Source organism: Eutrigla gurnardus (assembly GCF_963514095.1).
Source record: "Eutrigla gurnardus genome assembly, chromosome: 3".
NCBI classification, from domain to species: Eukaryota; Metazoa; Chordata; class Actinopteri; order Perciformes; family Triglidae; genus Eutrigla; species Eutrigla gurnardus.
Window position 1 is genome coordinate 15,139,434 of NC_139917.1, and position 27,686 is coordinate 15,167,119.

Here is a 27,686-nt window from a genome sequence, read left to right on the forward strand (position 1 = left end):
TCACAGCTTGTTCTTTCGGCTCTAATGTGCTCATGTTTAAGGCAATCAGACGTCTTGTGTGGATTCTCCCCGTGAATTTAAAAAGCTACATCCCATGATTGAGGAGTCCATAGAGCATCGTGGTTGCATCTTTTCATTATTGGTTATTTTTATTATCTAACTTTCACATCACTTGTACAACAGTTAGCCATGTGTGACTTAAAAAACAAAACATTTTCCTGCCACAGTGATGTTTCCTGTCCGGCCGGATCGCTCCAAGATCTCAGATTAAGACTTTTTACTGAAATGGATTGGATTCACAGCCGTGTCTTGTCGTACTGTTCATGATCGTTTATGTGGTAGCTTGCAGCCTGACATTACTGTGGTTGTAGCTTTAGCAGGGACCAATACGTCTCATAATTATACGTAACACATAAGATAATGAATTTCTGTTTGAGTTATGCCTGCAAAGAATGGACAAATCTCAGATTATTTTGTTGATAAATATCAAAAACTAAATTGATATTATATTGACACAAGAAATTATATTAAATGGCATCACATTCAACACGTTTTGTTTATTTGAGAATGTAATTAATATTGACTACCCTTTCACAAAAGCTTTCATCACTTCTATGTTTATTTGACATCCGATGCTGTCGTCCTTCTTCCTGCTCCCCCAGTTGCGAGCGGCTGCGAGGAATACTGATGGTAAACAGTAGACTCTGCAACAGGAAGCAATGGAGGGTGCAGGAAATGTCTGCAATTTGAAAAACATCAACAGTATCACCGTACCCTTCACAGCAGAGTACTTGCACCAATATGCTGCATTTGATAATATTGTATTATAATATTTGATAAATTGTCACAATGGATAGGTGTCATTCTTTGTCAAGTTAATGCATCTCTGTAACCTTCGCTTGTTTCCGCCCAATGTTGATTTAAAAAGAACTGGACTTGGAAGTTGATGGTGATCTTTACCTGAGAGGTTCTGGCGACAGGGAGCCTCCTGAGATTGACCACCATTGTTAACGCTGTGTCAAGTCAGTGTTGCTTTCGCGGGACGGCCAAAAGACCCGGGGCTTGTTCACGTGTTAATGGGCAGGGTGAAACAGCAGACATGGTATTGGAGTGGCATGTCAGAAACATAATTGCTGGCTCGAGGGGCTGAAGCATCCAAGCGACGTGACCTTTTGTTAGGTCGACAGCTGAAGCTAACAACGTGCGCTGTTAAAATGGGTGATTATGAGCTGATCTTATCAAAAGTGCTCATCGCTTTAACGTAAAGAGGCTGTGGGATTCACAATTTGGTGACACGGCGATGACATCTAAACAAACAGCAGACCTGTCCTGATAGGCTGATTTTACGTGGGGAAGGTTGGTGACTGTAGTGTCGGCATAACAGATCAGATCATTTCCTATTGGTTGCTACTGTTCACTTTCCATTCCCTTCACCGACACTCCTCTCAGTGTGCAATTCATCTCATGCGTCAAATAAAAACTGTGCTTATTTTGAGCAATGTCCACCCTTATAGTCATTGCATAGCACAGCTTCCATAGAGCATATAAGTCAAACACGACTGAGTACTTGAGGCAGTATCTCAGTCTGCATAGCTAATATTTTTCCGAAAGCTCAGGCATTCTCAAGTAAACAAAATGTCATTCATAAAAACCTGATGGATTTAGAAAACGCTGCAATTGAATGCAGTTTTGGTGAGGAATGAAGAAGATAGCATTTAGTGTGAGGACAGGACATCGGTACCTGAGACGTAACATCAAAAACAACACTTTGTGGACAACATTGAATTGCATGTGTGCGTCTAAAATGCTGGTTCAGGGTTTTTTGCGTCATTATTTGTGTGCTGAAGCTATAGATGGGCAGCACTCACTGCTCTCATGTCCCCCCCGCCCCCCTCTCCTCTTTCCATCCACTCCATCAGCTTCACTTAGCTGCACTGTCAGCGTTTACTCTTAATGTAAACATGAAACACACACACACACACACACACACACACACACACACACACACTTCATCTCCGCCACTGGGGCTAATGACTTCTGACGTTGCAATCACAAACCTATATCATCATAACCTCGTTCAGTGACGGGCGCCGTGGAGCTGCCGCGTCTTATTTCCTGCACCTTAACAAGGAGATTGAACTTTTTGTTCCTGCCTCAAGGGACACGGGATGAGTGGCGCACCATACAGGAAGTGGGAGCAGAATCAGGCGATAGCGTTATTCTACCAGAGCTTTGGCCTTTCCCCAGGCGTCTTGGCCCTATAAAACACATGCTGCATTGTGAGGTGTTTTTTATTGTGACTCTCCCTTCAGAAATGAACTTTGCTCAGGGAGGTGGCTGGGTGATAATGATGTGCGGTCTGTGTCCATGTCTGTAGTAGTGGTGGGGCCAGGAAAAGGGCAATGTACAGAGACTAATAGGACAGGTTTGTTCAGGGATTTACTTCATATTGCATTGTGACGAGAGGACAGAATATGCTTTGAGTCCTTTTGCGTCCTAACGTCTGTCCATCCGGCCGGTCCATTCTCATGAACGTGTTATCTCGGGAACATTTGGAGGGAATTACTGCAATATATTAACACAAACGCCCACTTGGACTCAAGGATGAACTGAATATATCAATATTATATCGTGTTGTGAGACTAGATATCATCTTAGATTTTGGATATTTTAAAATACAAGTGATTTCTTATCTTGGTTTTAATGCTGCATTACAGTTAATTTTCTTAATACTAGACTGTTCCAACTCAGAGGTTCTCAAACTTATTGGGGCAAGGGACCCCATCCATGGGAGGATATTTCCGAAGGGCCCCTGCAATAGATGTAACATTTGTAGTCTTCAAGACCGTTCAACATAAATACTTCAGACCTGTTGGATAGTGATACAGACAGGAACCCTTTTCAATTTGAATCATGTTAGAGACCTGTATGATACCTTTTGGTTTCCCATCACTGACCTCATCAGAACCAAATTCAAACTGTCATCATATTTTCTCAATTTAGCTGGTTACTTGACAGTGAGGACTGATTCAAATACTATCCCCGCTCGCCAGCTGGCTAGATGGCTAATAAGCCAAGCCAAGCAGCAGCAGGAACGGTTCATGAGTGAAGTGACTGATTCATGACAAATTGACTCCAATGGTCAACCCCACAATATCGTCAGATCCCAATCTTAATATTGAGGTATTTGCTCACGATATCAGGGTATTTGGTTTTCTCCGGCCCTACTTGAGGGGATTTCTTTAAATTTGGAACAAACTTCCACCTTGGAGCACACAAGGATGAACTGATCCTCAGAGTGTCTCTAGTGCTGAATCATCCAAACTGAAAGTTATTGTTACTGCTTATCTTTCTCCATTGAATCTGAACATCAATGAACAAGCTGTTAAATATTAAACTCTTTGAGCCAAAAACATTCATATGGGCCAGTTTGAACTCCAAAAAACATGGTTCTTTTTGAGCAGGAGACAAAGGGTAAAGGGAAAAATCTATATCAAACATGGAGGAAGAGAGGGGGAAAGAGGAGGAAAGAGGAGGAGAGGGTATAGTCCTTTGCCATAAGACCAGATTTCCGTGGCAGGGCGAGGTGACAGCAAGCATGAGGTCATCTGTCACTTTCTTCCAGAGGGCTAATTTTAGCATGATCACCCTCATCTATCTCCCCCTTCTCTCCCCCCTGCTTCGCCCCACTGTCACACCACTTAGCACCAGCCGCCGCATGCTTCCCTTTGTGTCAGCTGTGACTTGCTGGTGGTTACGAGGAGTGACACGTTTGACAGTGCTGACTGTGTGTGTGTGTGTGTGTGTGTGTTGGGGTCTGTGTGCGAGACAGCAAGAGAAAGAGTGTGTGTGTGTGTGTGTGTGTGCGCACTTGGATTGGGTGAACACGAGGCGTGAAATCGTGAAAGTGGCCATTGTAGCTCAGACTGTTTACATGCTTCACAGGTCACGTCATCGTCTTTAAAAAAATCACTCTGTGGAGGACTGTGTCTATGAATGTGTGTGAACATTAAGATACTACTTTGTTATTATGCGCTTGCTTACAGCCAATGAATGAATTTGTTCCTTCAATGAACCGGTATGTGGATTGCCAACTGTATATACAGCGGGTACTTCAAGTACTACAGTCTGAAAGCTTGCAAACACCAATCAACAACAATTCCTATGATTATTACCCATCACGTTAGAACATGCAAAATATTTCCCAGTGCCAGCTTCTCAAATGTGAGCTTTCTGAGTTATCACTGTACATACTATTATTATACTATATATTGGGTTTTCAGAGTTTGCTCTATGATTTTTTTCCAGCAGCAGGAACAGAACCAACATGTCTGACCAGCTACATATCACAGTACTGAATGGCACCATTGATCTGCCTTCAGTTCCATCCATTTATCTAGACACTGTGGTGTTTGGCAGCTGGCTGTTACAGAGTTGAACTCTAACACGTCCATTTCCTGACATGTAATCAGTCACTGCTTCCTTTACACCCATTTTTTTCTTTCTTCCTGCTCTCCCATTATTGGTTGTTATTTTCTGTGACAGGAAGTTGTCGACTGATATGGATGGCCCCGACTGTGTGTGTCTTCCACTCCGGGTTCAGTTAACATTCAAGCAAGCTGACACAGCCCACACACACACACACACACACACACACACACACACGCACGCACGCACGCACGCACACACGCACGCACGCACACACACACACACACACACACACACACACACACACACACACACACACACACACACACACACACACACACACTCACACACAGGGTTCAAATTGCCCATCTCATCCATCATCTGCTCTGAACTGACATGTCTCAAATATGCCCATGTTGGCAGACCTCAATGCAATCTGTTGGCTCCCAAAAGTTTCTATGTTGATAGTTTTTTTGCGGCCCATCTGCCCTCGTCTGCGTCCTTTCAGATCTGAATTAAACCCCAGGCAGAGAGATGTAAGTGGATGGTGCTTTATCTGGCAATGTGCTCAATCAATTTGCTCAGATGTATTAAATCTGATTAAATATTAACTCTGCTTTAAATATTAAACTGTTCCCGAGAACGTGAGTCCACATCGTATTGTGTTCAGGTGTGGAAAAGCAATAAGTTGCACATGCCATTCAAAGAGTTGCTCGCCGTCAAAAGCAAACATGCGCCCCGCGGGCTGTTTGCATTCAAGGCACCACGGTCACGTGAGCATCCGTAGACCTGCTTTTCTAATTCCACCTTTTGTTTGCAACATTGACAAAGGATGTGGTTGATTTCCGCAGTGCGCTGCGAGGCGGCCTTTGTGGGCTAATGCAATTTTTTCGAAAACCACAGAGTAACTGTTGGAGCTCTTGCTGCCTTGGCATTTGTTGCATGCTGGTGTGACAGCGAAGAGTGTAGTCAACATGAGTCGTGCGAGATGCTGGAGATAAACCTGCTGTCAGAGCGAGAAAGAGAGACTCAAGATTTCATAAGAAAGGAGAGAGAGAGAGAGAGGAAATAAGGACATGAGAAAGAGAAAGGAGCCGTTATGTAGGTGGCAGTAATGCTGTGGTGATGTCTTGGAGCATTTCCAGCTTCGTGTTGTGTGCCTCCCCACACATTCACACACACCCACCCATACAGGCCCACTCAGTGGAAAGGCTGTGGAGAGTAATGTCCTGTCTGACTGCAGGCTGTAAGAACCACAATAAGCAGTTTCTCTGGCCAGCTGACCGGAGCTGAAGGGAGCTGAAGGGAGCTGAAGGGAGCTGAAGGGGTAGAGCTGGAAATACTGTCCGATGAGCTGAAACAGGCCACTGTGATTAATAGTAGTGTAACGATTCATGCGATGCATCGATTAATTGATTGTCAGTCCTACCGATTCAACTAAATCGATCTGCTCAAATAAATAAATAATATAAATGCGTTTAATTGTGTGAATCTTGATTATTAATTATGATTAATGTTTGAAAAATGTTAAAAAATAACCAAGCAATGTTAAATTACATTTTTGTTTTCAGCATCAAATTTTATGCAGGACTACTTTTTTATAGAATAAATATATTTAATAAGTAATTCTATGGGCTGTTTATTTTTTCACCTTTCAGAAGAATACACATAGTCTCACTCACATTATTGCATGTTTATTTCATGGATATAGCATTTTGGTTACAAGTTACAGAATCGAATCGTTAAAAAAAAAAAAAAATAGTCTTTGAATGGAATCGCCAACTACTGAATTGTTAATGGAATTGAATTGCTGTGAAGCCAAAGATTCACACCCCTAGTGATTAAGCTGTGCTGGCATGTTTTAGACTTCTCTTCACATTCTACTTCACCTCCTCTTTTCCCCGCTCTTTCATTTCATTACCCAATTTAACCACAGGGGTTTAACCACACTTTTTTCTCATTAGTCATTGCAGCTATTATTTCTCGTTTTCCAGTTTTTCTCTCTTTTTTTTCTTCCTCACAGTAATCCACTTTACATCTTTTCTTTTCGGTTCTTCTTTCTCTTCCCACACACTCATGTTCTCCTTTCATCCCAGCTGACCTTTTCTTTTACAGGTCAAGGAGTTGTTCTGCTCATCCTCTCTGTTATTCTTATTTAACTTGCTCTCATGCTGCCTTTTATTCTCCGCTCACCTTGTCTGTTCCAGGTCACGGGTCTAGTGCACTTCTTTAATCTCTCTCTCTCTCTCTCTCTCTCTCTCTCTCTCTCTCTCTCTCTCTCTCTCTCTCTCTCTCTCTCTCTCTCTCTCTCTCTCTCTCTCTCTCTTAACCCCATATGTGCTTGGAGTTCAAAGTGACTCATAATAACAAGGAGGGAGCTTTCTTAGATGACACTTTGTCAGTCTGGCAGACCTTAACCTAACCTGCTCTGTGGTTATCTGCCCACTGAAGTGCAAACTTAAATTACTTGGTTGATATAAATCCAGGGAGCTCGTCTCGTGTCACCACCTGTTGACGTTTCTCTGCTTTTGTGACTTTCAAGCCTGACATGAGGATGTACTTTTCTATAACCAAGTCACATTGCTGACATTTACATCATGGATGATTCAGAAAATGTTGCTCATGGAAGATCATGTCTTGACTTTAGATTATTATTAAAAAGATGCATCACGTTCATGGTAATATTTTTGTCAGTGCTATGCACACTGACTAGTAATATTTTTTCCAAGTGCAATATATATATATATATTTGGGGTGTGAATCTTTGGCTTCACTTCGATTCGATTAATGATACAGTAGTTGGCATTTGATTCAAGGACATTTTTTTTTTTTTTTTTTTTTAAAGATTTGATTTGATTCTGTAAACCATAATTCGATTCATTAACTTGTAACCAAAATTCTGAAAGGTGAAAAAATAAACAGACCACAGAATTACTTATTTAATATATTTATTCTATAAAAAAAATAGTAGTCCTGCTTGGTATTTTATGCTGAATACAAAAATGTAACGCTCAGTTTTTTTGAACATTTTTCAGTAGAGAGAGTGTCTTAAACGTATTAAAACAACATAATTAACAATCACGATTCATACGTTTAAACACATTTATATCGATTATTGGTGAAGCCAAAACGATTCATTCTATTTATTTATTTGACTGTCAATCAATTCATCTATTCATCGAATGAATCGTTACACCTCTAATACTGACACACACACACATAAATATATACATATAAATGATGTTCTTCTGTTGAACAAGAGTTACTGTCATGTTACTATTAGACTCATTAAAGCTGCATGCTTAGAACAGGCCCTGATTATGTGAATGTGTCTTAAAGTGATACCATATCTTATTCCTCTCTCCATTAGAGAAGCTGCAGGTATAAATAATGTAATTTAATTACACCAACTACTGTACTGTAGATTGGTTAAATTTGGTAATTTTCCTCTCATAAAGTATACAGTAGAATAAACCAAGACTGATTTTAAAGACCACAGTGAAATCTGACAACCCAAATAACTATATTTTTATGTATTCATTCTGTATTTATTCCAGCAAAATAAGGATACAGTGTCTGTTAAAAAAGAAGAATCAAAAACAAGAAGACAAATACGCGTTTACAGAAATGCTTCCTTTTTTAAGTATATTCTAGTCTATGATGCTATAATCCTAAAACTATATGTATACACTTTCATATGATATTATTCTGAATATAAAGACTAAAAAATGTTGCACATTGTTTTTTATATATTCATCCTGTGTTTATGTAGGTAGATGGTATGATTTACGATCATCTTATTTAAGAATATTTGATCGTTTTTCATAAAATGATGTTCACTAAAAAGAGATTTGTCTGTGATGCAACAGCAATATTTTTTTTCTTAACAAAATGTAAAGTGACACCAGTATGTTAAGCCATTTAAAGAATTTTAAGCATAATCAAGATGATTTTCGGGATAACATCGTGAATCGCAAGTATTTTTGCCAGGATGATTGTGACATGAAATTTTGTTGTCGTCCCATGCCTAGTCCCTGTTTTGCATTATTCTTTTTTCTTTTTCTCAAAGCCGTTGTTGAGCACAAGAACAACTCAAGAACTGAATTCAAATCCATTCATCCATTCTGAGGTTTTTTCCATAAACGAAAATAATGTGCAAGGCGACTGCCTTTCACCAAGTAATATGAAAATCGGGCCAGTAGTTTTTCCGTAATCCGGCTGACAAACAAACAAACCAAACTGAATATCCTCCTTGGCTGAAGTAAACTTAAAGCGGTGTGAAATCGTGGCTGACACGTGAAACTCTACTGTCTCAGTTATTCAGTTACACCTAAAACAGCGTGACAGGGAAATTTAACTTTGTTTTATGAACAAAGCAGAGCCTGTATGTTCCCCTCCTCACATTCTGTACCTGCTGTGGATTCCTTCTTCTTCAGATGAATCCGTTCCCTATTATGTGACGGATCCTCTTTAATCTCACATGAACCTTGAACCTCAGTCCGCTTCTTTGCCACTTAACTCCAAAGCTTTTAAGTTTTTAACTGGTCAACTGTAGCCCAATGGACATCCTCTACAGTGTTTACAGGTTGTGACATGAATCAGGCTGTCTACTGCCACACCCAGTAATCTCTCTGATTATTTATAGCCTCTGCAATGCTAGACCCCCTGGGAGGAAGGAGAGGTTTTAACCATTGTGTAACCAGTGTGCGTCGCGGGGTGGGCACGCATCTTTGTCTGTGTTTCTCCTTCTATTCTCGCTTGGTTTCAACATTTTAGAGCTACGTACAGATGGTCAAGAAATACAGAAATCCCCCCAGAGTGAAATTTGTACTCTTCTCTCAGCCGATTCTATTTCTTGGATGGTGTATTTGTCCCGACTGCTGTGCAGAGCAGTGAAATGTCAGTCGGTGCTGTTGTCTGGCTCGCTCTCCTCACAAGGGGGACTGCCTCGTCTCTCAGGGTAGTGGGGCTTAAACACCCTGGGCAAACTCACTGATTGCATCGAGGCAGAAATGAGACACACCCCTCTACACTCCTGAGGAATCCTCATAAACACAGCGCTCTGTGCCGAGAGAAACCTCTACGGCAGCAGGATGAGCAGCGTGAGCCGAGGAGAGGGGAGAGAGTAGAAGTCTGGTTGTGATATTACAGATTTCATGCGAGGAGTTATCACCGTGGAATGGAGCTTCTTTCGCATCTACTTCCTATTTTAAACAGTGGCACTTACAAAATTGCCTGATCATTAAGTCCAAACTCATAGGCTCTGCTTTCACGCCTGCGAGTTGCAGGGGCGTTGGAAGTAATGAAATCCCAGAAAAGCTGCCAATAAAAAAACTATTTTTCTGTGAAATGGTGTCACAGTGTTTTCTATTTATTAGCCTGTTCTGTCGCTGAGTGTGATTTTTATCCTGGAGATAAACTAGGAACTGCAGGGACATTATTAGAGATTGATGTATTTGGCTCCATCTGCAGCTATAACTCAGCTGGAAGAGATCTACTGTGTGTGAAGCACTGGCAGCAAGCAACTGTTGGGGGGGAGACATGCAAGTAAAGGCAGACGCCTCAGTGCTTTTTCATGTCAGGGTTCCCCCGTCAAACAAATTTGAGCCTTTATCAATGGTGGGGTTAATTGTCATATGGATGAAGCAACAGGCAATATAGGTACACATCATTCCAAGCATGCTGTTGGGAGGCCATAGTTGGGAGGCTCTGCTCATCAAGCTAATTCTTTGTATGCTGTTGCAGTTTAATGAAAAACAAACAAACTGCATTATTTCCCTACTGTATCTTTCAATCATTCACACTTGCATCCCTATTAGGGATGCAACGGTTGTCAATATAATATTGAACCCTAAGGTACGCCATGCACGGCTCAATATGCACTTGTAAATTGAGGTATTTTCGGTTTTGCAATAACATTTTGTGTAATTTCATGTTTCCATCCTTCTCTCCTAATCAAAACGCTTGTTTTTGTTTTTTACATATTTATGTATTTTATTATACAATACACTTGAACTTGTCTGAATGTAAAACAACAAATGCAACAAACACATTTTTTCTCTCACAAACTGTGTAAAACCGTAACCTGAGAACCGAGGTACATATTGAACTGTAGGTTAAGTGTATTGTTGCATCCCTAATCCCTATACACCTAATCCGTACTTTACCTTCCTTTCTGCTGGCTAGACCTCTGATGTGATGCTGTTTTGTCATTTTCAGAGCAGAGAAAGGCATCTTGTGCGGCTGTTTTAAAGCCTGAACACCTGAACATCTTCTTGTATAATGTAATTTGGGAGCTGTGAGCTCTGATACGGTGCTTTTAGACTCTCTGAGCCCTCAGTTCTTATTGTCTGAATTTGCAGTTGTGGGTCCAGTTCCAGCCTCAAGACAACGTCTTGCTTTGCGCTTTTGAGATCAGCCTTTTGATTTGTTTTTTCATGTGGACAAAACTGCAGGAAGTTTCCAAATCATTTCCGTGTCCGTTCTTTTTTTAGTTGTTTTTTTTTTAGCTCACTTGTCTTTCTCCCACGTATTCAACCGTGCCATTAATCCAACAGTAGAATGTGTTTGCCTGTTCTTACGGCAGCATTGCCTTGAGCCCCTGATTAACTTGATACTTGAAAACTGGCTGCCACTGAAACCGTTCCTAAGCTGACACAAGCTGACTAATTAGATGAGCAGATAAACTAGAAAGCCCTAGCTGACACCCCGCTTATATCTCCACCGCACCAGCACTTTATCCATAGTTACTCCATGCCAATAGTGAACATGGAGAGGACTGTGAATCTAAATGAAAACGGACTTCTTAAGCACAAGAAATGCCCATTCCAGCGTCATCATCACATTAAAACTTGAAGGTTTTGGTTAAGGAAATGCACGATAGTTATGATACGCGAACATGGTAGATAATATACAGTATGTATATTATATTTAAGTGCTCCCACAGGAATTTAATGGAATGATGAGAAGTAGACAACACTTATTTAGTGCCTCTAATCTGATAAACAGAATACACACAACTCAATGAATTGAACCCGCAGTCAAATGCCCCACTGAAAATGACCCAGCTCAAAATCGAACACCATTAAAAATGGTCTCCTTGGCCTCCACTGCATCAACTAAAATGTTACCTGCAGGGTGCTTTTCTCACCACTCAATGTGCTATTGATGTCCCGGTTTTGGCCTTTATGGTAAAAATCCTTGAATGGTTTAGAAAATGAATTTGATAGTGCCACTTTCAGTGCAACCTTCATACCATCTTTGTCTGGCACACTGGTGTCTCCATGACAGAGAGGTCTCCCTCTGTGTCACTGTGTTAAGGTGTCACCCATTATGGAGCGCTTTAAATGTCAGTGCATGGCGCTGAATTATTGAAGGGGATAAAAACTGATGTCTTTATAAGCCATTCAATGGAACTCTTCACATTTTTAATGGTTGGCTGAATTAATAATACGGTGACACTTTGGCTTTTGTGTTGTTGGGAAGGCTGTTTTTGTTCCTGGAAAATGTCAAGTTGAGCTTGACAGGTGTTTAAACGGTTTTCATAAATAGATTATATAAGCTTTGTGCATCGATAAGATCGATCGGTGGACTTATTAGTAGTTTAGCTTCAGCTAAGCAGATGTCTGTTTGTCTGTTTGCAGAAGATGATCTGCTGGATTACAAGGCTGCAAGTATTTGCTTTGTCATTGTCCTTTTTTACACTCGCAATGTTGAGAAGTGGATTTGGGTGATAAACACAATGTTTTACTGCAAATGGAGACGTCGCTTCTTGCCTCCCTGGGGTGTATTTTCCTCGTCCTGCAGAGTGTTAACTGGCTGTGTTTTGGATTAGCCCTTTCTTTTTCAAATCCCATTAAGACTCTACCTGATCGGTTACTTCAGATCTCAGCCGAGGGAAGACGGCCTGCAAGCTTGTTGAGTATAGACCGAAAACGGCACTAACTTCATAGTATTGTCGAGATAATATTTGAAGGGCTCAACCTGTTCCATCTGATGTCATTGAGAACTAAATGTTGTAAATAAAAATAGGTGTTGGTTAAAGTTGGCAGCAAATTTACAGTTTTCAGTTCATGCAAAACATTGTATGTTTCTTTGTCATTTTAATTGGCTGCACATTTGCCCACAACAAATTCTGAAGACAGAAAAATACTAGGACTGTATGATATGATCAAAAAGCATAGATAAGCTCCATACCTGCCACATAATATGACACCACGTATGGACCCTGCTATGCAGTGTCTGACTGCATTTGTAAGATGGGCCTTTGCCAGCTGTGTTAGCTGCTACACCAGTTAGACAATGTTAATATGTATAGAAATTACAGCATGACATCATCCACATCTCACAATGGGTGGCAGTCGAGAATGAGTAGAATCAACTCTGCACCAAGATCTTCTTTCATAGGTCAGTCGTGTTCAGATATTCTCAGCCTATCCAAATAACTTATGTTGTGGAAAAGCTGCCCAAATAAAATCCAGCTGCTGAGTCCCCTCCCATGCTCGCCTGGAGCTTGAAACAGGAAGCTCCACCCTGTGAGCCTGCTGGGGGGAAGGCTACAGGGTTGGTATGAGATCCTCCTCTGGAGAAACACTACAGCAGTGTTTAAAAATTCATCCTTTCATCTGTCACCTTCTTCCAAGTTTAACAGGGAAGGATTTGCTTTTGGTGGCACTGACTGTCTGGTTGTATAAATCATAAAGGATTAGTTTGTGTGAATGTGAATATGTGTATGAGGTCAGTGCATTTCAGTGCTCAGGATCAAGATGGGAGTCCTCCTTTTATAGAGGGGGCTCTAGTTATATTTCTGTGACAGGTTGTTGCAAAAGGATCCAAATGCAAAAAGGAGGCATGCAGGTGAAATTGATAAAAAGCGAGCTTTCATGACTAAGCTGATTCAAAAAGGAAACAACCCCCCCCCCCAAAAAAAACCCAAAAACAACAACTGCAGGAAGCAGGCTGAGGCACTGAAAAGACGGGGACTAAATACACAAGAAAGTTATCGGACAACAACACACAGGTGGGCAGACATGACAGCAGGCTGAAAGTCGATTGGTGGAAGCAAAGGGAACAGCAGGGCTAATGAGACACAGATGACACACAGAACAAAGGAAACCCACAAAGACAGGAAGTAAAAAAAAAACACAAAACACATGAGGCAGGTACATAATGGACATTTAGACCAGGAAGCTCAATGCAACAATGTCCAGTAGCCTGATAGGTGACATAATCATCTTCTCTCTGTTATATTTGAATTCCAAACCCCTGTTAAACGTACCGATGCTCAGGACTTTCACTCCAGGCTCCTCTCAGCAGTTCAACCTGAAATTGCAGATATAAACTGGCACACAACAATAATACCTTAGAGGACTAATTGGCATTTACACAGTGACTTTGTTCCAGCCACCAAAAAGACAAGTTTTACAGTCACATTCCTTCAGGGCTTACCAATTGGATATGCCCTGCTTCACTATTTTCATGCAGGGCCATCTCCCTCCAACATGAGGGTTGGGCCTGCTTGGGAATGCTATGTTTTTATGATGCCGTCCTTGAAATGTTGGATATGCTGTAAAATGATGTTGCTTTTTTTAGTTTCTGTGAATTATTACTTAATATCAAAGGCCAACATTTCAGTCTTATTTGGAGCCTCTTTTCAATTTCTTCTGTTTTTTTGCCTTCCATGACTGAGCTGTAGCATCACACAGTGTCTTCAGGGACAATCACTTTACACAGTGTTCATTTCCACAGAAACTGAACTGGTTGGGGAGCTGGCACAAAGCCAAAAGCAGGTCAGGTTAATCCAGTGTGTGCTTGACGGGAACTGTTGAGTCGTTGAGGAGGAGAAAAGCCTCTACCGTCCACAATCATCCACACGGGCTAACTAGAGATTTGTCTCTGGCTCAACAAGCTGTCTTCATGGGAGAACAAATGTTCACACCCAGGGGGCTTGTGTCCTTATCTAGAACCTGTTCACACTACAGAACAACTCAAAGCAGTGGATCCCACTTTCATACTGGATCACACATGCATGTGTACCATCCTGGATCCAGTATGGCCAGTTTGTTAAATTGTAGTCAATAATTGTATCATTGAAAGTCATCTGATACACATTTTATTTTACTTTCTAATTTAAATGATTAGCTTTTGACAGTCATATGCTGTGGCAGGCGCTGTATCATAACGATTCTGGCACAAAAAAAAAAAGTAAGAAATCATCCTGTGATCAATCATATGGAACATAGGACGCCTAAATGGTCTACTATTCCCTGGCTTCCCCCGGGTTTGATTCCCGGGTCGGGTTCGGGTTCCTTCTATGTGGAGTTGGCATGCTCTCCCCGTGTGAGCGTGGGTTCTCTCTGGGTTCTCTCTGGGTTCCCCAGCAAAGGCAGGGTACACCCTGGACAGAACATCTATCACATTCACACCTACGGGACATTTAGAGTCATCAATGAACCTATCCCCATCCTGCATGTCCTTGGACTGTGGGAGTAAAGCCGGAGAACCCGGAGAGAACCCACACTAACACGGGAATCAAACCCGGGATCCGCGACAGTGCTACCCACTACACCACCGTCCATCAGGTCCGTTCTTTGATCTCTTGATTCTCTGATCTCAGGAGGTGGAATTTGTTAAAATTTGGCACAAATGTCCTCTTAGACGTTTAATCAGTATGACTTGATTACATTTTGGAGGTGAAAGGTCAAGTTGTTTTAGAACATATCCACATATCCACAATCGCTCGACCACCACTGTGTTCTCCCTCCCTCTCACGTGCCCATTGAACCGGCGAGATGGGGTGAAGTTTGAATGCTGTGTTTGACATTTAACTAAATATTACTATTATATTCATCAACACTCAGGCTTGTTAGACCTGTCTTTCTCTGTGTTGAGATGTAAATTTAACACTTGACCAAACGTCATACACAAACAGAGCCATGGCACTTCACCTGGACCAGCCAATGCGGTTGCTTTGGGGAAACATAAGCTATTTGCCTTTTAATACCAGAGAAAAAGAGCTCTCGAGGCAGCGACCCTGAACATTCATGTTCATCCTGCAGTAAGATGTTCCTGTGGGTGTGCAGTCTAATTCAAGTTCAGTGTGTGCAGCACTTTTAGTCCTCCAGCTCCATTTGTCAATTTCAAACTTTTGCCACAGTTCAATGTCTTAAAGTTGTGTCCACGTCTCAAAGGAAATGAAAACAACAACCACCTCTGTGACATATAGATTTCTATGTAACTATTCACTTGCAATTTGTCCAAGATGGTCTTCATTATCTGTTAATTTGCTTCTTGGAGAAGCCATTAACGGCCACAGAAACATTTATTATAAGAGCCCAAAAGCACAGAGGCTTTTCAAAACAAGCCAACCATGTGTGAAAAAGGCTTTCTTTACCTCAAAAGATTCAGTCAGGCATTCATCAAGGGCCAGTTAGTCAGAGATCAGCAGCATCTTGAGGAGAATCCTAAGTAAGACTCGTACAGACACACAAATGCAAACCCAAACGAGCCACGCTTACGCCGTTCAGCATGCAACAGCCACTGCATCTAAACCAATCTGTGTTAAGGATCACGTAAGTTCAATAAACAGGATGGATAATGAATAAAATACCTGCCCTTGCCTGCCATGATTGGATTCTTTCTATCCTGACATTCACATTAACGATCAATAATCAATTCATCATTAAAAGCATATTAAATGCAAATTGCATTTTTTTTTTTTTTTAAATTAAAGCTGTGTAAATGATTGAAACGGGCTATTTCTGAATCTCATTCAATGTAAGATTTCTGCTACTGCACAGACACACACAGTCATTTCTTTCCCATTGTTGTAACAACAAAAAAAGCTGTAGCCCACGCATACTTATCATCAAGTAAATGGAGTCTGCTGCTTTGACCTCCTAGTATTGTGAAGTCTGCTCACTCTATGCAGATCAGGCTTCAAATTATTGGATATAACGGATGAATCACATCCCTAGTTTAATTGTATGTCTATTTGTAGGTCTTATTCTTTTATTGATCCAATTTCTCAAGGTTGTATGTGTTTTACAGTTGTCAAGCCTCATGTAGCCACCATTTTGAAAACAGATTTTCTTTATTTATTTTTCCATTATAATGACGAACGGCGTGCTGACCTTTTTTTTCAGGCGTTTCCCCTCCACCATTACATCTGTAGCCTTTCACATTTTCGGCCACAGAGAATAAGAGGATCGATTCTCTGCCATACTGTTCCTGTCCTACCTGTTACACAGACGTCTGTCATTATGGCTGATTCTAATTGTTTTATCTGCCAGGGCTCCCCTTGAGGGCCCATTGTGTAATTTGTGCAGACAGCAATCCACATCCTTCCATTACGTGCCGTGCCTCTTGACCGCCCTCCCCCACAAGTGGCCATTATGTGTGCGCAGACTCCTTCTCACTATCCTCCAATTACCAGCCAAGAAACCACCTTTGCCTTTGCGTTATAGATGTTCAATCAGCGATCCACATTTCGTGAGCTAAGCATTGATTTGATTTATCTTTTTAAATCCCAGTAGTCTCAGTCTCACTGTAAAATCAGGTGTTATTGATAAGGTGAAAATAATTGCTTTTTTGAGAGCAGAACATTTGATGCTCGGTGGAGATGTTTATTTAGGAACCTTGTGCGAGGATCTAAATATGATGAGCTTGATTTTTGTAGGATCTTTTATATAAATGTTAAAAATGAGCATCATAGGGAATGAATGTGTGGAGCAGGAAGTCAGCCATGTAAAGGAGCATTACTTGTAGTTACACCTCAACTTGGATACAGCAATGCATCCACAGAATTTTTTTTTTTTTACTCAGTCCGTCCAAGGTTACAGCTCACAAGCTGCGTCAGTGTGTTGTGATAATATGCAGTGTTAAAGAGCTACAGTTTAAAGGGAGCCATGTTGCTTTTGTATGCGTTGCAAATTAACTTTTTCCTCTAAGACCGTGGTTACATAAATGCATGTCTGGAATTTGCATAGTGCAGTAGGATATGAAAAGAAAACAGTGTCAGCCCCCCTCATTCAACTCTGCCAGAATTCTCATATGACTATAACGGCGTATTTAATATTTAATAAGTGTTTATGGCCAAAGAATATCTGTAATGGTGTCCAAAGACCAAGCTGAACCAGAATGACTCTCAGTTGGGGTGTTTGAGCTCAGCTCCATGCACAGAGAAAATGAACAGCGTAATTGCAGAATGCAGCTTAAGCCCCCTGTCACTTTATAGCTGTTACTGCGATTGGACATTCCTAGAAAATTCCCTCAGGGTGGCATTACAAAACATTTCATTGACTAAATCGCTTGTTAAGATGGATTCTTTGAATTAGATTCCTGCAGAGTACGGTCAATCATTTTTTGGTGAATTACTTACCATCATTTTCACTGCCATCTACTGTTAAGGCAGACAAATGAGAGATCACGAGATAATGCTTTTTCTAAACCATCTGACTTTAATGAATGGGTTGTTACTCAATTAAATGGGCTGATTATTCTGTGTGTACATTTTAATGTCTGTCTGCAAGATTAGCCTCCTAGTCAGTGTGAGGCATCGGCTTTGGGATTTTTGTTTATCTTCCCTACCGTGGGAAGAGCGAAGTTAATGTTCAGAAATTATTCATGTTTTCTGATGCTATTAAAGGTTTATTTATAATACTAATTGTGGCTAACGGGCCTGTTTTTTCAGTTACAGTCAAGTGAGAATTAATTTATTTTTATCTACATTTTCACTTACATGTGAAATTGTATTTTATACAGATACAGATAAAAATAATAATAATTGGACCTCCACCTCATTTAACATAAAATAAACTTTTTTTATGTGTACGAGCTCAGCGAGAGTACTTTCTCAGACCGATGACTCCATTCAGTTTCATGCCCAAGGCTTTAATTCTTGCTGTAAGATGGGTTCCTTAATTTATTTTGATTACCTCAAAATGAAATGGCTTGTTTCCTTGGAAACTACCTTGCTTTGTCCCAGCATGCCCATGCCACTCGTAACATTAAGTATTTCAAGGTGGGTTTTTATGCTCTGTCCCTATCTGGAACTGTTGTGCCTTAGTTGTAGCAAAGTAGTAGTAGCAAACAATCTCATGTTCCTCTTTGTTTGTCCAGTGTTGCTATACCATATGTGTGTAATGTGGATGAAGAATCAAAGGCCAGGCTGAACCCTCACCTTCTCCATAAAAGACGGCCCAGTCTCAGAAATCTAAACTAATGGCGCTTCCACTGACAGCTTGTTTATGACGAGGGCATTGCCCTCACACAGTGTTGAGTGTAAATATGAGTGGGAGACTGGGGCAGGTCTCCGTCATACTGGAGTTATCAGTAGAAGCTGTGGTGTTTGACCTAACAACACATGATGCATGGCTGGCAAACAGTGCACTGAGGTGAAATGGCAAATATGCCCAGATAACTTCCACTTCCCTGTAATGATCCCTGTGGTTCGCAACATCTGGAGCCTGCTAACGATTGGATTTTATGGCTTTTTCGTCCATCCAATCCAATCCAATCAATAACCATGTGATGGCTACATGACCCTACTAGTCTGCTGATTACAATTACTGCTTACAATTGACCTGCGCGTTTGGTCGAGGAATATTAAGAGCTTCCACGAAGTTTACCAGTAGTGCGTTTAAGCCACATTGAAAGGAGCCTTTGGGAGTCGTTTTTGAGATGTCACAATATGACATATTGTTTCTAAAAAGGTGGTCTTAGGAGCATCCAGCTCCTGAACTGGAGTCTCTTAAAAAAACCTCTTTGCTATTGCAATTACGGTTGTTCAATAAATCAACCTGCCTCAAAACAATAGTCTTACTGTCATATTGTAACTTAGCATGACGTAATACATTTGGTTGTGTTTTGATTAAAATGTCAACATTTGTGTATGATGCTCTCTTGATTACCTTTTTGGCAGTGTCTGATGAAAGTATTCATTTTTAATTAACCTTCAATGTTCTATATCACTCTTTACTCTTTTTGTGGTCCGTGTAAATAGCAAGGTTCTGTTGTATGTTACTGTTTCACAACAGCAGTTTTCAATCCTACCTGTGTTGCCGTTGAAGTACTTACACAATGTCAGGATTGTAAACAATGAGGAAAAGGGGAAGAACCTGCCTACGTGTCACTTAGCTGCATAACCTGATGTGTAGGTTGCTACTTCACAACCAGTCGGTATCTACTATTAAATCATGTAGACAAGCCAACATTACAATCAGACCTCAAAACCCGCCATGTTTCCGTATCTAGTCATACGGGAGGAGGAAACATTGGTAATGTGAACGTGTTTTGAAATAATTTGGTTTCATACCTCAATGAGGCAAAGCAGAAATTGTTGGACAGTTTCCCCATTAGTCAAAAAAAAACCAGAAGATCACAAACTCACAATACATGCCTTGTACTGCACAGAAACCATCTTTTTGTCCAACACCAGCTTTTTCAGGTGAAATGTTGCTTGTATTTTTTATATTTATGACCTGGCCTCCTTGTTTTTGTGAGCTTGATTTAACTCAAACTATATTTTAACAATTTGTTATCACTTGACAAAGTATAAAACAACAGTAAACCAACCCATAATATAAATATAGTCACACTGTTGGTCTCTTATGCCTCTTGAAACCGAATAACATTTTACTGTAGTTTTGAATTAAAATTACATTAGAAACCCAAGTTTCTCTACTTATTGCACTTATTTGCATGACAATGAAAACCTTATTGCAGATAATGCAGTGAGAGTACAAGGTGTATTGATTAATACAGAGGTCACTGTGATTTAGTATTAAATGGATGTCATTAAAGGAGACTTGGAGAGGGAGTTTAATTAATTTCCAGTAGCCATTTGTACTTAATGTGGGGAAGTAAGAGCCATGTCTAAGCAGAAAAAAACTAATGTTGCTATTAATTTTTCATTTTCTGCCAGAGTGTAACTCCAGATGATGAATGAACGTCCTGTTAGGAGTCGGCCGCAGTGATGCACAATGCTGTCAGCATATTTAATAGTCACTGGGTAGAAAAAGCTTCATGGATGCTGTTGATGATGAGACAGCCACCCGAGTGTTGTTGACCTTTACCTTCACTTTAGCATCATCACTGCAATTGCTGCTGAAGCCATGGTTACTGCAGGTGACACCATTTGCAGCACTGTTAGTTTTAGAGTTGTTGTTCTTTTCATGATCTCTAATCTTTAATAATGTGTCTAATTAAGTTACAATTAGACATGGACTTCCGCACCAAATTTCATGGCGATATTTCAGTCTGGGCCAACGTGACTGAATCATCTTTATCAGACATGTTAGTTTCATATTAAAAATAAAATTCAATTCATTGGCACATTTTGGAAAAACACTTATTATAGTGTTTTTTTTTTCTTTTCTAAAATGTGTTTGTGGTAATGTAATCCCCTAGCTCCCCTATCATGGGTGGTGATGACTTATGATTTATGCTGTTCCACGCTTCCAAGAATACAAACATGCTGGCAGAACATCAAGATGAAAATATATTAATTGCAACCAATTTGGATTAACTCTTGTCTTAATTACTATTCTCTTATTATGCCTACCATGCATATGTAAACACTAACCCTCCCTGCTCAGTGCCGTGCTTCAAATAGCTGCAGGCAGTTGATTGGTTCAGGTTTTAATTCCCTTTTTTGTGGAAAGTAGCTATTGCGTTATTTGTCTTTTGGCCAGGCAACTGGATCACCAACAGGGCTCCTAGAATGACAAGACAGGCATGTATAACTAAAGCGATCAGCGAATAAAAACCTTTAGTTAGACATTTCAACACACCGTTGTTGATGGTGAGATCTTAGTTCTTCCTGTGAAGAAACACAGGAAATAATGAAAGCTCCCTTGTCTGGGAAGAGAGGCTTCTTTCAGGAAAACCAGTGGGCTGCATGGCCTCTTGGTAGTTGGATCATCTCCACTGCAATTCCTTTGTTTCTGTGAGGTATCTTGGAAATAAGGCAAATCTATATACCTAAGACCTGTTGAATTAAATCATCCCCTCTCTTCTCATTTCATGCCCGCTTTCAGGAAATTGCCCCTATGTTCTTGTGACCTGGAAATAAATTGATTTGCCAGAGTGGGAGTAGAAGTGTTTCTGAGCTATGGTAGCTTTTGTGAAGAAAAGGGATTTCGTAGTCTGTTGTGCCGGAAGGCAATGAGTATTGATTTGAACACCCTTATTGCACTCTCACTTGCTGTATAATTAATCCAGAGGGTGAGAGAATTATTAGGTTGGAGGCAGACAAATATCTCTATTTACGCCAAGGATGCGTCTGGAAACGCCACAACTTTGCCGCTGTCCTTTCGTCAAAGGAGACGGAGCTGTTGGCAACACCTCGCGTTGAAGAAATCAGTTCTTGCAGGATTAAAGAGAAATGATCAGCTGTCACACTTACATGTACATGACTCTATGAAGCTTAATTGCTGTATATTTAATTGGCTCCTAATAGTAATGGCTTTTAATAGAAGCTGACCACTCTGACCTCTGATGTTCTCAGTCCCTACTCAGTATCTTTCCTAATGATTTGCTTAGATAATAAAGCCTGATTAATAGGCTAATCAACACTCACCACTGTTGAAATATATTATGAAATACATTATTCCCTGACAGTGATGATGACCTCTGTAGGTCACATTTATACCTTCTACCCTTTTTCTTCCCTCTTTATCTTTCACATACGCTACTATTGGTACTATTGTCAACACATCTGTATTTACTCTAACCATATAGGCAGTGTCCATGGCAACATTTATAAAAAAACAACAAAAAACATTTAAATCCCCCATGACCAGGACATTGTAATAATCTTGGCCAGGAGGATCATGTGTTTATTTGCAACTGCATACAATTTTGGGTGGCCATTTATGGTGGCACGCTGGTTGCGGTAATTCATATTTATCAAAACGCCTTTAATGTCTGTTTTTTTTATTTTGCCTTCTGACTCCTCACTCACTTCTTTTAAGGCCCGACTCCTTTGATGAACCCAACAAGTAGCTTGTCAGAGGCAAAGCTGGATGGGAATTTTTGGAATGCAGGAGGGGGAAAAACCAAATAAATAGCAGGCTGCACAACTACCGATGCTTGTGAAGGACTTAATTTGGTGTGTGGATGAGAAGGCATAGCAACATTTCCGAAAAAAACCCTCTTCCTAAGAGAAATCCTGTCAATGAAGTGCTTGTAGGACAGCAAGTATCTTCAGTAAGTCTCGATTGCTGCTGATGAGCATTGACGGCTAAAATGACAGGGAAACGAGCATTCTATATAGAAGTCAGCGATACACACAGCGAACAACACAAAAGTGTGGTGCAAGCACTGCTGGGTTGGTGTGAAACGAGGCTACTCACACTACGATCACTGTGGGATGAATTATGGAGGTACAAAATGAGTGAGAGTCCGTGAGTGATGGTTTCATGTTGGCTATTGACTGACCGAGAGGAGGAAAGAGGGGGTAGAAGGAGTTGTGGTGGTGTCATATGCCTGTGTATGGGGGTTGAATTGATTTGCCATCAAAATAGTACACGTGAATACAAACATGTTAGTAACCCTATGTATAGCAGTGGTCGGCAACTTTTGATATCAAGTGCAATTTTTAAACTTTCTTGTTAATCAGTGTACAATATCAACATTAAGGTTAACTTAATTATGGTGCCAGAAATACATTTAAAGTCCAACGTATCTGTAATTTTGTTCTTTCCATTTATTCTACGAAGGAATGGAATGAAAACATCCACATCTGATTTGAAATCATCAACACTATCAATGTTCCACCAAAGTTGGAAATAGAAGTACCAAATTCTGCACAGAAGGCAACGAGTATGAGCCAAAGATGAAGAGTAGAGCAAGTCATTGTGGAATAAACCAGACTACCTTAAATAACAGGCTGCATAACTGCCAATGGATGTTTATGCATGACGATAAGATGGCACACTTATTGCTAGTGCACGCCTAAGGTTGCCTTTCCCTGATATCAAATGACTGACTGTCGTATCATGGGAGAAGCTGGTTTGTGACCACAGCAATGCAGTTACCTTTGCTTCTGTGTTAATATTTACAACTGTAGCCGGTTGTACCAGAGATAAAGGGCATTCATGCTCTAAAGAAAAACAATGGTTGGTCCTGCCGAGTTCTTAAAATTCACCAAATGTTCAGATACATCTCTTTCAAACCATATTGAGCAAATATTCAAGATGCAAACAGCAATGTTAATATTGAGGTTGATGTTCTGACAGCCTTTGTGCAAAACTAATAAAAGGTCATTGTCAGCATGAAGCTGGTATCTGGAGCTGGAATCCAAACAATAGTGTTGATATAGACCCAAGCCTTGTCTGTTTGACCAGGATGTCTGCCACCCACATAACAAACAAGCCTCGATTGAAAAATGCCATATGCAGTGTAAGGGACACACTGTAGTTCTACTTGTTCTTAATTTCCTCTATTTTGAACAAAAGTACACAGTATTAAATGCAATGCATATGTTTTATCATACTGTTTCAGGCAGGACTTGACGATGCCGATTCCCTGATATTTCTTCGCGCTGTGGGCAAATAAATTATTTCTTTGCTGCCTTCTGAAAAATTAAACAAAACTGATGTGACAAAGTATGTACGCAGAATGCTAATTGCTAGCAACCCACGCCTTTCTGTATAGCAACGGACTAAATTAATGAATGTAAAAAGAACAGACAATGTTTCAGCATTATTCATCAATGACTTTTGCATAATTTGAACCAATGACTCAGTATGTAATATACAGTATCAATTATGCATAAACATTTTTTATGCAGACTCAACTAATCTTTGGTGATGATGGGCATGATAATACAGAAAAATGCCCTTTGTTATTATGACTCACATGATTTATGAGCCACACTTAAGCAGAATGTAATGTAGTTTGATATGGAAATATGTTTTCTGAGAGTATTACATGTATGTGCTATGCTAATAAGATATTACATTCATAAATATCTGTCCTATGATATTAGGGGACAAGACAGATGGTGGATGGGTGTAGAGGGTTTGACTCACTCCAAAACAACAGTGATCAGAACTCAAACATAATTACCATCATCTTAACAGCAGCACCATCATTATTGCTGAATGTTTGCAGACTGAATGACGGCACATAAACGGATATTCTCAGACATATAATGCATGAATGGACCGTTAATTTGAGTCCTTTAGATGAAAATGGTGATAAACAATTACAGATGGTGTTTGATTCTGGTGACACCTTTCTATGCCTTCGGAGGCATTATGTTTTGGGTTGTCCATCTGTAGTGTACATCCTTCTGACTATACAATTATTGTGAACTTGAAAGGGTTCAGGAATTTCTTTAAATTTGGCACAAAATCAAGGTTGAACTGATTTAGAATCCAGTGGTCAAAGTTCACTGTGACACACAAAACAAGTTTTTGGACATGGCTCAATAATTCATACGCTTATTATGACAATTTCACACAAACGGGATAAAATGTGAACATGAAGTGCTGAAATTTGGACCTACAAATGCAAGTTGTAGTTTTAGTTTCCCTGACAATCATCCTTGATTTGGGAGGTCCGTGCGATTTTTCCGGAATTCTCTGTTGATGAAGCCTGGGTTTTATGTATGTTCAGCCACGGTGGCCATCGCAACTCATCTTAAGTACTCAGCTCTTTGTGTCGGGGGCGGAGCTGTTCAAGGGGGGATACAGTGGAAAGACAAGAGGGGGATCCGGAGGTGGATGCATGGACAAGATTGAGAGATCGAAATTGAGCAAGGCCACTAAAAACATCGCTGATGCATCACAAACCACTAATGGAGTCTACTCAGGGTCACTCAGTGCTAAGTGAAGACTATTGAAAACCACCAATTCAGATGCTTTCATCTCATGCTGCAAGTGTCGGCCTTGAAAACATGAATTCCTGGGAAGGAAGGGTAGGGCTTTAAAGAGGAGCAGGCGTAGCGCTCACGTAGGTGAACCTATAGTGAACAAATGAGATGGACAGACACATAGTCCCCCCCCTTTCACCCTGATGATGGACGTTTTCTTGAGAGTCCGTAACAGGCGCCGTCTACTTTGAGTCTGCTGCTTATGTGGCTGCAGACTAGAGTGCACCCATTGACCTGGCATGATAATGACACTGTGCTCTGACAGTGAGTAGGTGCAGATGGATTCCCGTGTGTAAGCCTGGTTGTTTTCTGTGTGGATGGACAGTCTGAGGATGTCTTTTCCCCGCATTTCACTGTGCTTCATATGCATGCCACAAACAAAAAAAGTGTGCATGTTTGTGTGTGTGTGTTGTCTGAACCAAGCTCCTGTCATGTCAGTGAGGAAGTGGCACTGTACTGTGCAATAAGAGCAGTCAGCCTGCAGGCAGGACTGGCCATCTGGACACACGGTAAAGAGCCTAGCCCAGACGTCAGTGCTTTTTCAGTCCCTCTGTTATCAGATCTCTTTCTTTTCTTGCTGCCTACATATCAGTCAACAGCGATACTGTATTCCATCTCACTTTTTCCTCTCCCCGTTATTGTCTCTCTGTCTCCATCCGTCTGTATATTTCTCTCTCTTCCCCATGTCTCTCTCTGTCTTAACGGCCTCCTCTCATCTCTTTTCTCCCTGCAGTTTGCTGTTTTGTGGTCCACAAGAGGTGCCATGAATTAGTCACATTCTGCTGCCCCGGGGCCGATAAGGGGCCCGACACAGACGTAAGTAACCAAAGCCCAGTTGTTGCCTCTCACGTGTTCGTCGGTGGGGAGGTCCCTTTCCTGTCGGCTGAGTATACTGTATACTGCAGTCGTGTCGACAAGGCCGGCCTCTTTTCTGAACACTCTCTGCTCTCTTTGACAGCTGTAGTTTGAATGACGTTTACTTTAGATGGTGGAAAAGATGAAATCTGCCCATAATGATTGCAGCAAATGAACAGCAAAGAACACCAAAGAAAGATACATAGTTTGCTTTGATAATACGAGCTTAACATCTTTGTTTCACCCGATTTCAAAAGAAGGGCTTTAAACTTTTGCTCTGGTGGTGCCAATTTAAAGAAGGCATCTCAAATGTTAATTCAGCCAACTCATGAATCACGGCAGCAGCAGGTGGCTAATTTAATTCATCCAATATTAATGTTCCTGTCGAGTCACTGCAATTTAAATATTCCACTAAGTGAGTCACTGTTCCCAACCGCTAAAGAAGATCTTAAGTTTAGATCATTATCTCCCTTTAATAATGCAATCAATGTCAATATACCTTCCTCCAAAGTAAACACATTTAAAAAACAAAAGCAGGTTTTGAACTCATGACATTATGACAGTGACTTTAAGCGTTAATGGAGTTCATAGTATAATTCTAAATATTGATTCTAATTCACCCAGCAGGGGCTCATAGAATAGCTGCTCAGGCCCAGAGACACATGGGAAATGTAGGCGTGGCGGCTAACAGCAACATGCCTTGGTCTTGGCCGGACCAAGATACACACAAATCCAACTTTCAACTATTAATACCAGAGAAATATATATGTTCTTTGGTTTCGAGCGCACAACCCCCCCTAGTAAGCTCAGTTTTTAGATTTTAGTATTTCTAAAACGCAGCATACAGCCTTGACAGTAATAGCTGGTTGCTTGTGACTGTCTGAATTCATGACAACACTAAAAGAAAAACAAGACTAGATAGAATTGTAATAGTATTCCACATTTACTGAGCACCCTGTGCAAATGCTAATGCGTTTGACATTAAAAAGTCTTTGATTTAACCGTCAGGGTCCTTTAAGAAATATCAGGTGTTATATGACACATTTAGCGCGCTTGCCCGTTTCCCTCCTCATCGGCTGCTCGTATCCGGCTATGTGCCATCAGCCACTGCTTACCTGTTTGCTAAGTGTGAAACTCCATTTACATGCCTGTTTGCCCACCAGGCATGTGTAGCCTCTCGGTGTTACAGCAGCTCAGCCTGGCCTCTGTAACTGGAGATATGTCAGTGTGTCATTCAAGCCCATCAACCCAGACTCTTTAAATAGGGCACGCCACAGATGACACGGGAGCCGTAACAGCAGAAAATAGTCTGAGCCGGGGGATTCTCGATTCGAACGGGCAACAGCGGTTCAGAGTAGTGAGGGGGCATCGGCGTCATTGCAAGTAGGACTGTTGACTTTAATGACCTATGACATCTGTCTGTTGCAGTCAATGAAAGTACTAGTCTGGTTTTCACCATACTAAGGTCAATCTTTTAAGATTGAACATTAGTCTGGGGAAGCTGCGCTTTGTTTCTACTGCTCAA

At 40.8% G+C, this 27,686-nt stretch overlaps 1 protein-coding gene across 2 annotated transcripts in view; it reads left to right on the forward strand.

The window, feature by feature from the left end:
- Positions 1–27,686, forward strand: part of prkcaa (protein kinase C, alpha, a) — a 137,967-nt gene that overhangs the window by 23,679 nt on the left and 86,602 nt on the right. For both annotated transcript variants that reach the window (XM_084006021.1, XM_084006020.1), the window contains exon 3: positions 26,040–26,122. In XM_084006021.1, coding sequence (XP_083862147.1) covers positions 26,040–26,122 — 83 coding nt within the window. The remainder of the gene's footprint in view (positions 1–26,039; positions 26,123–27,686) is intronic.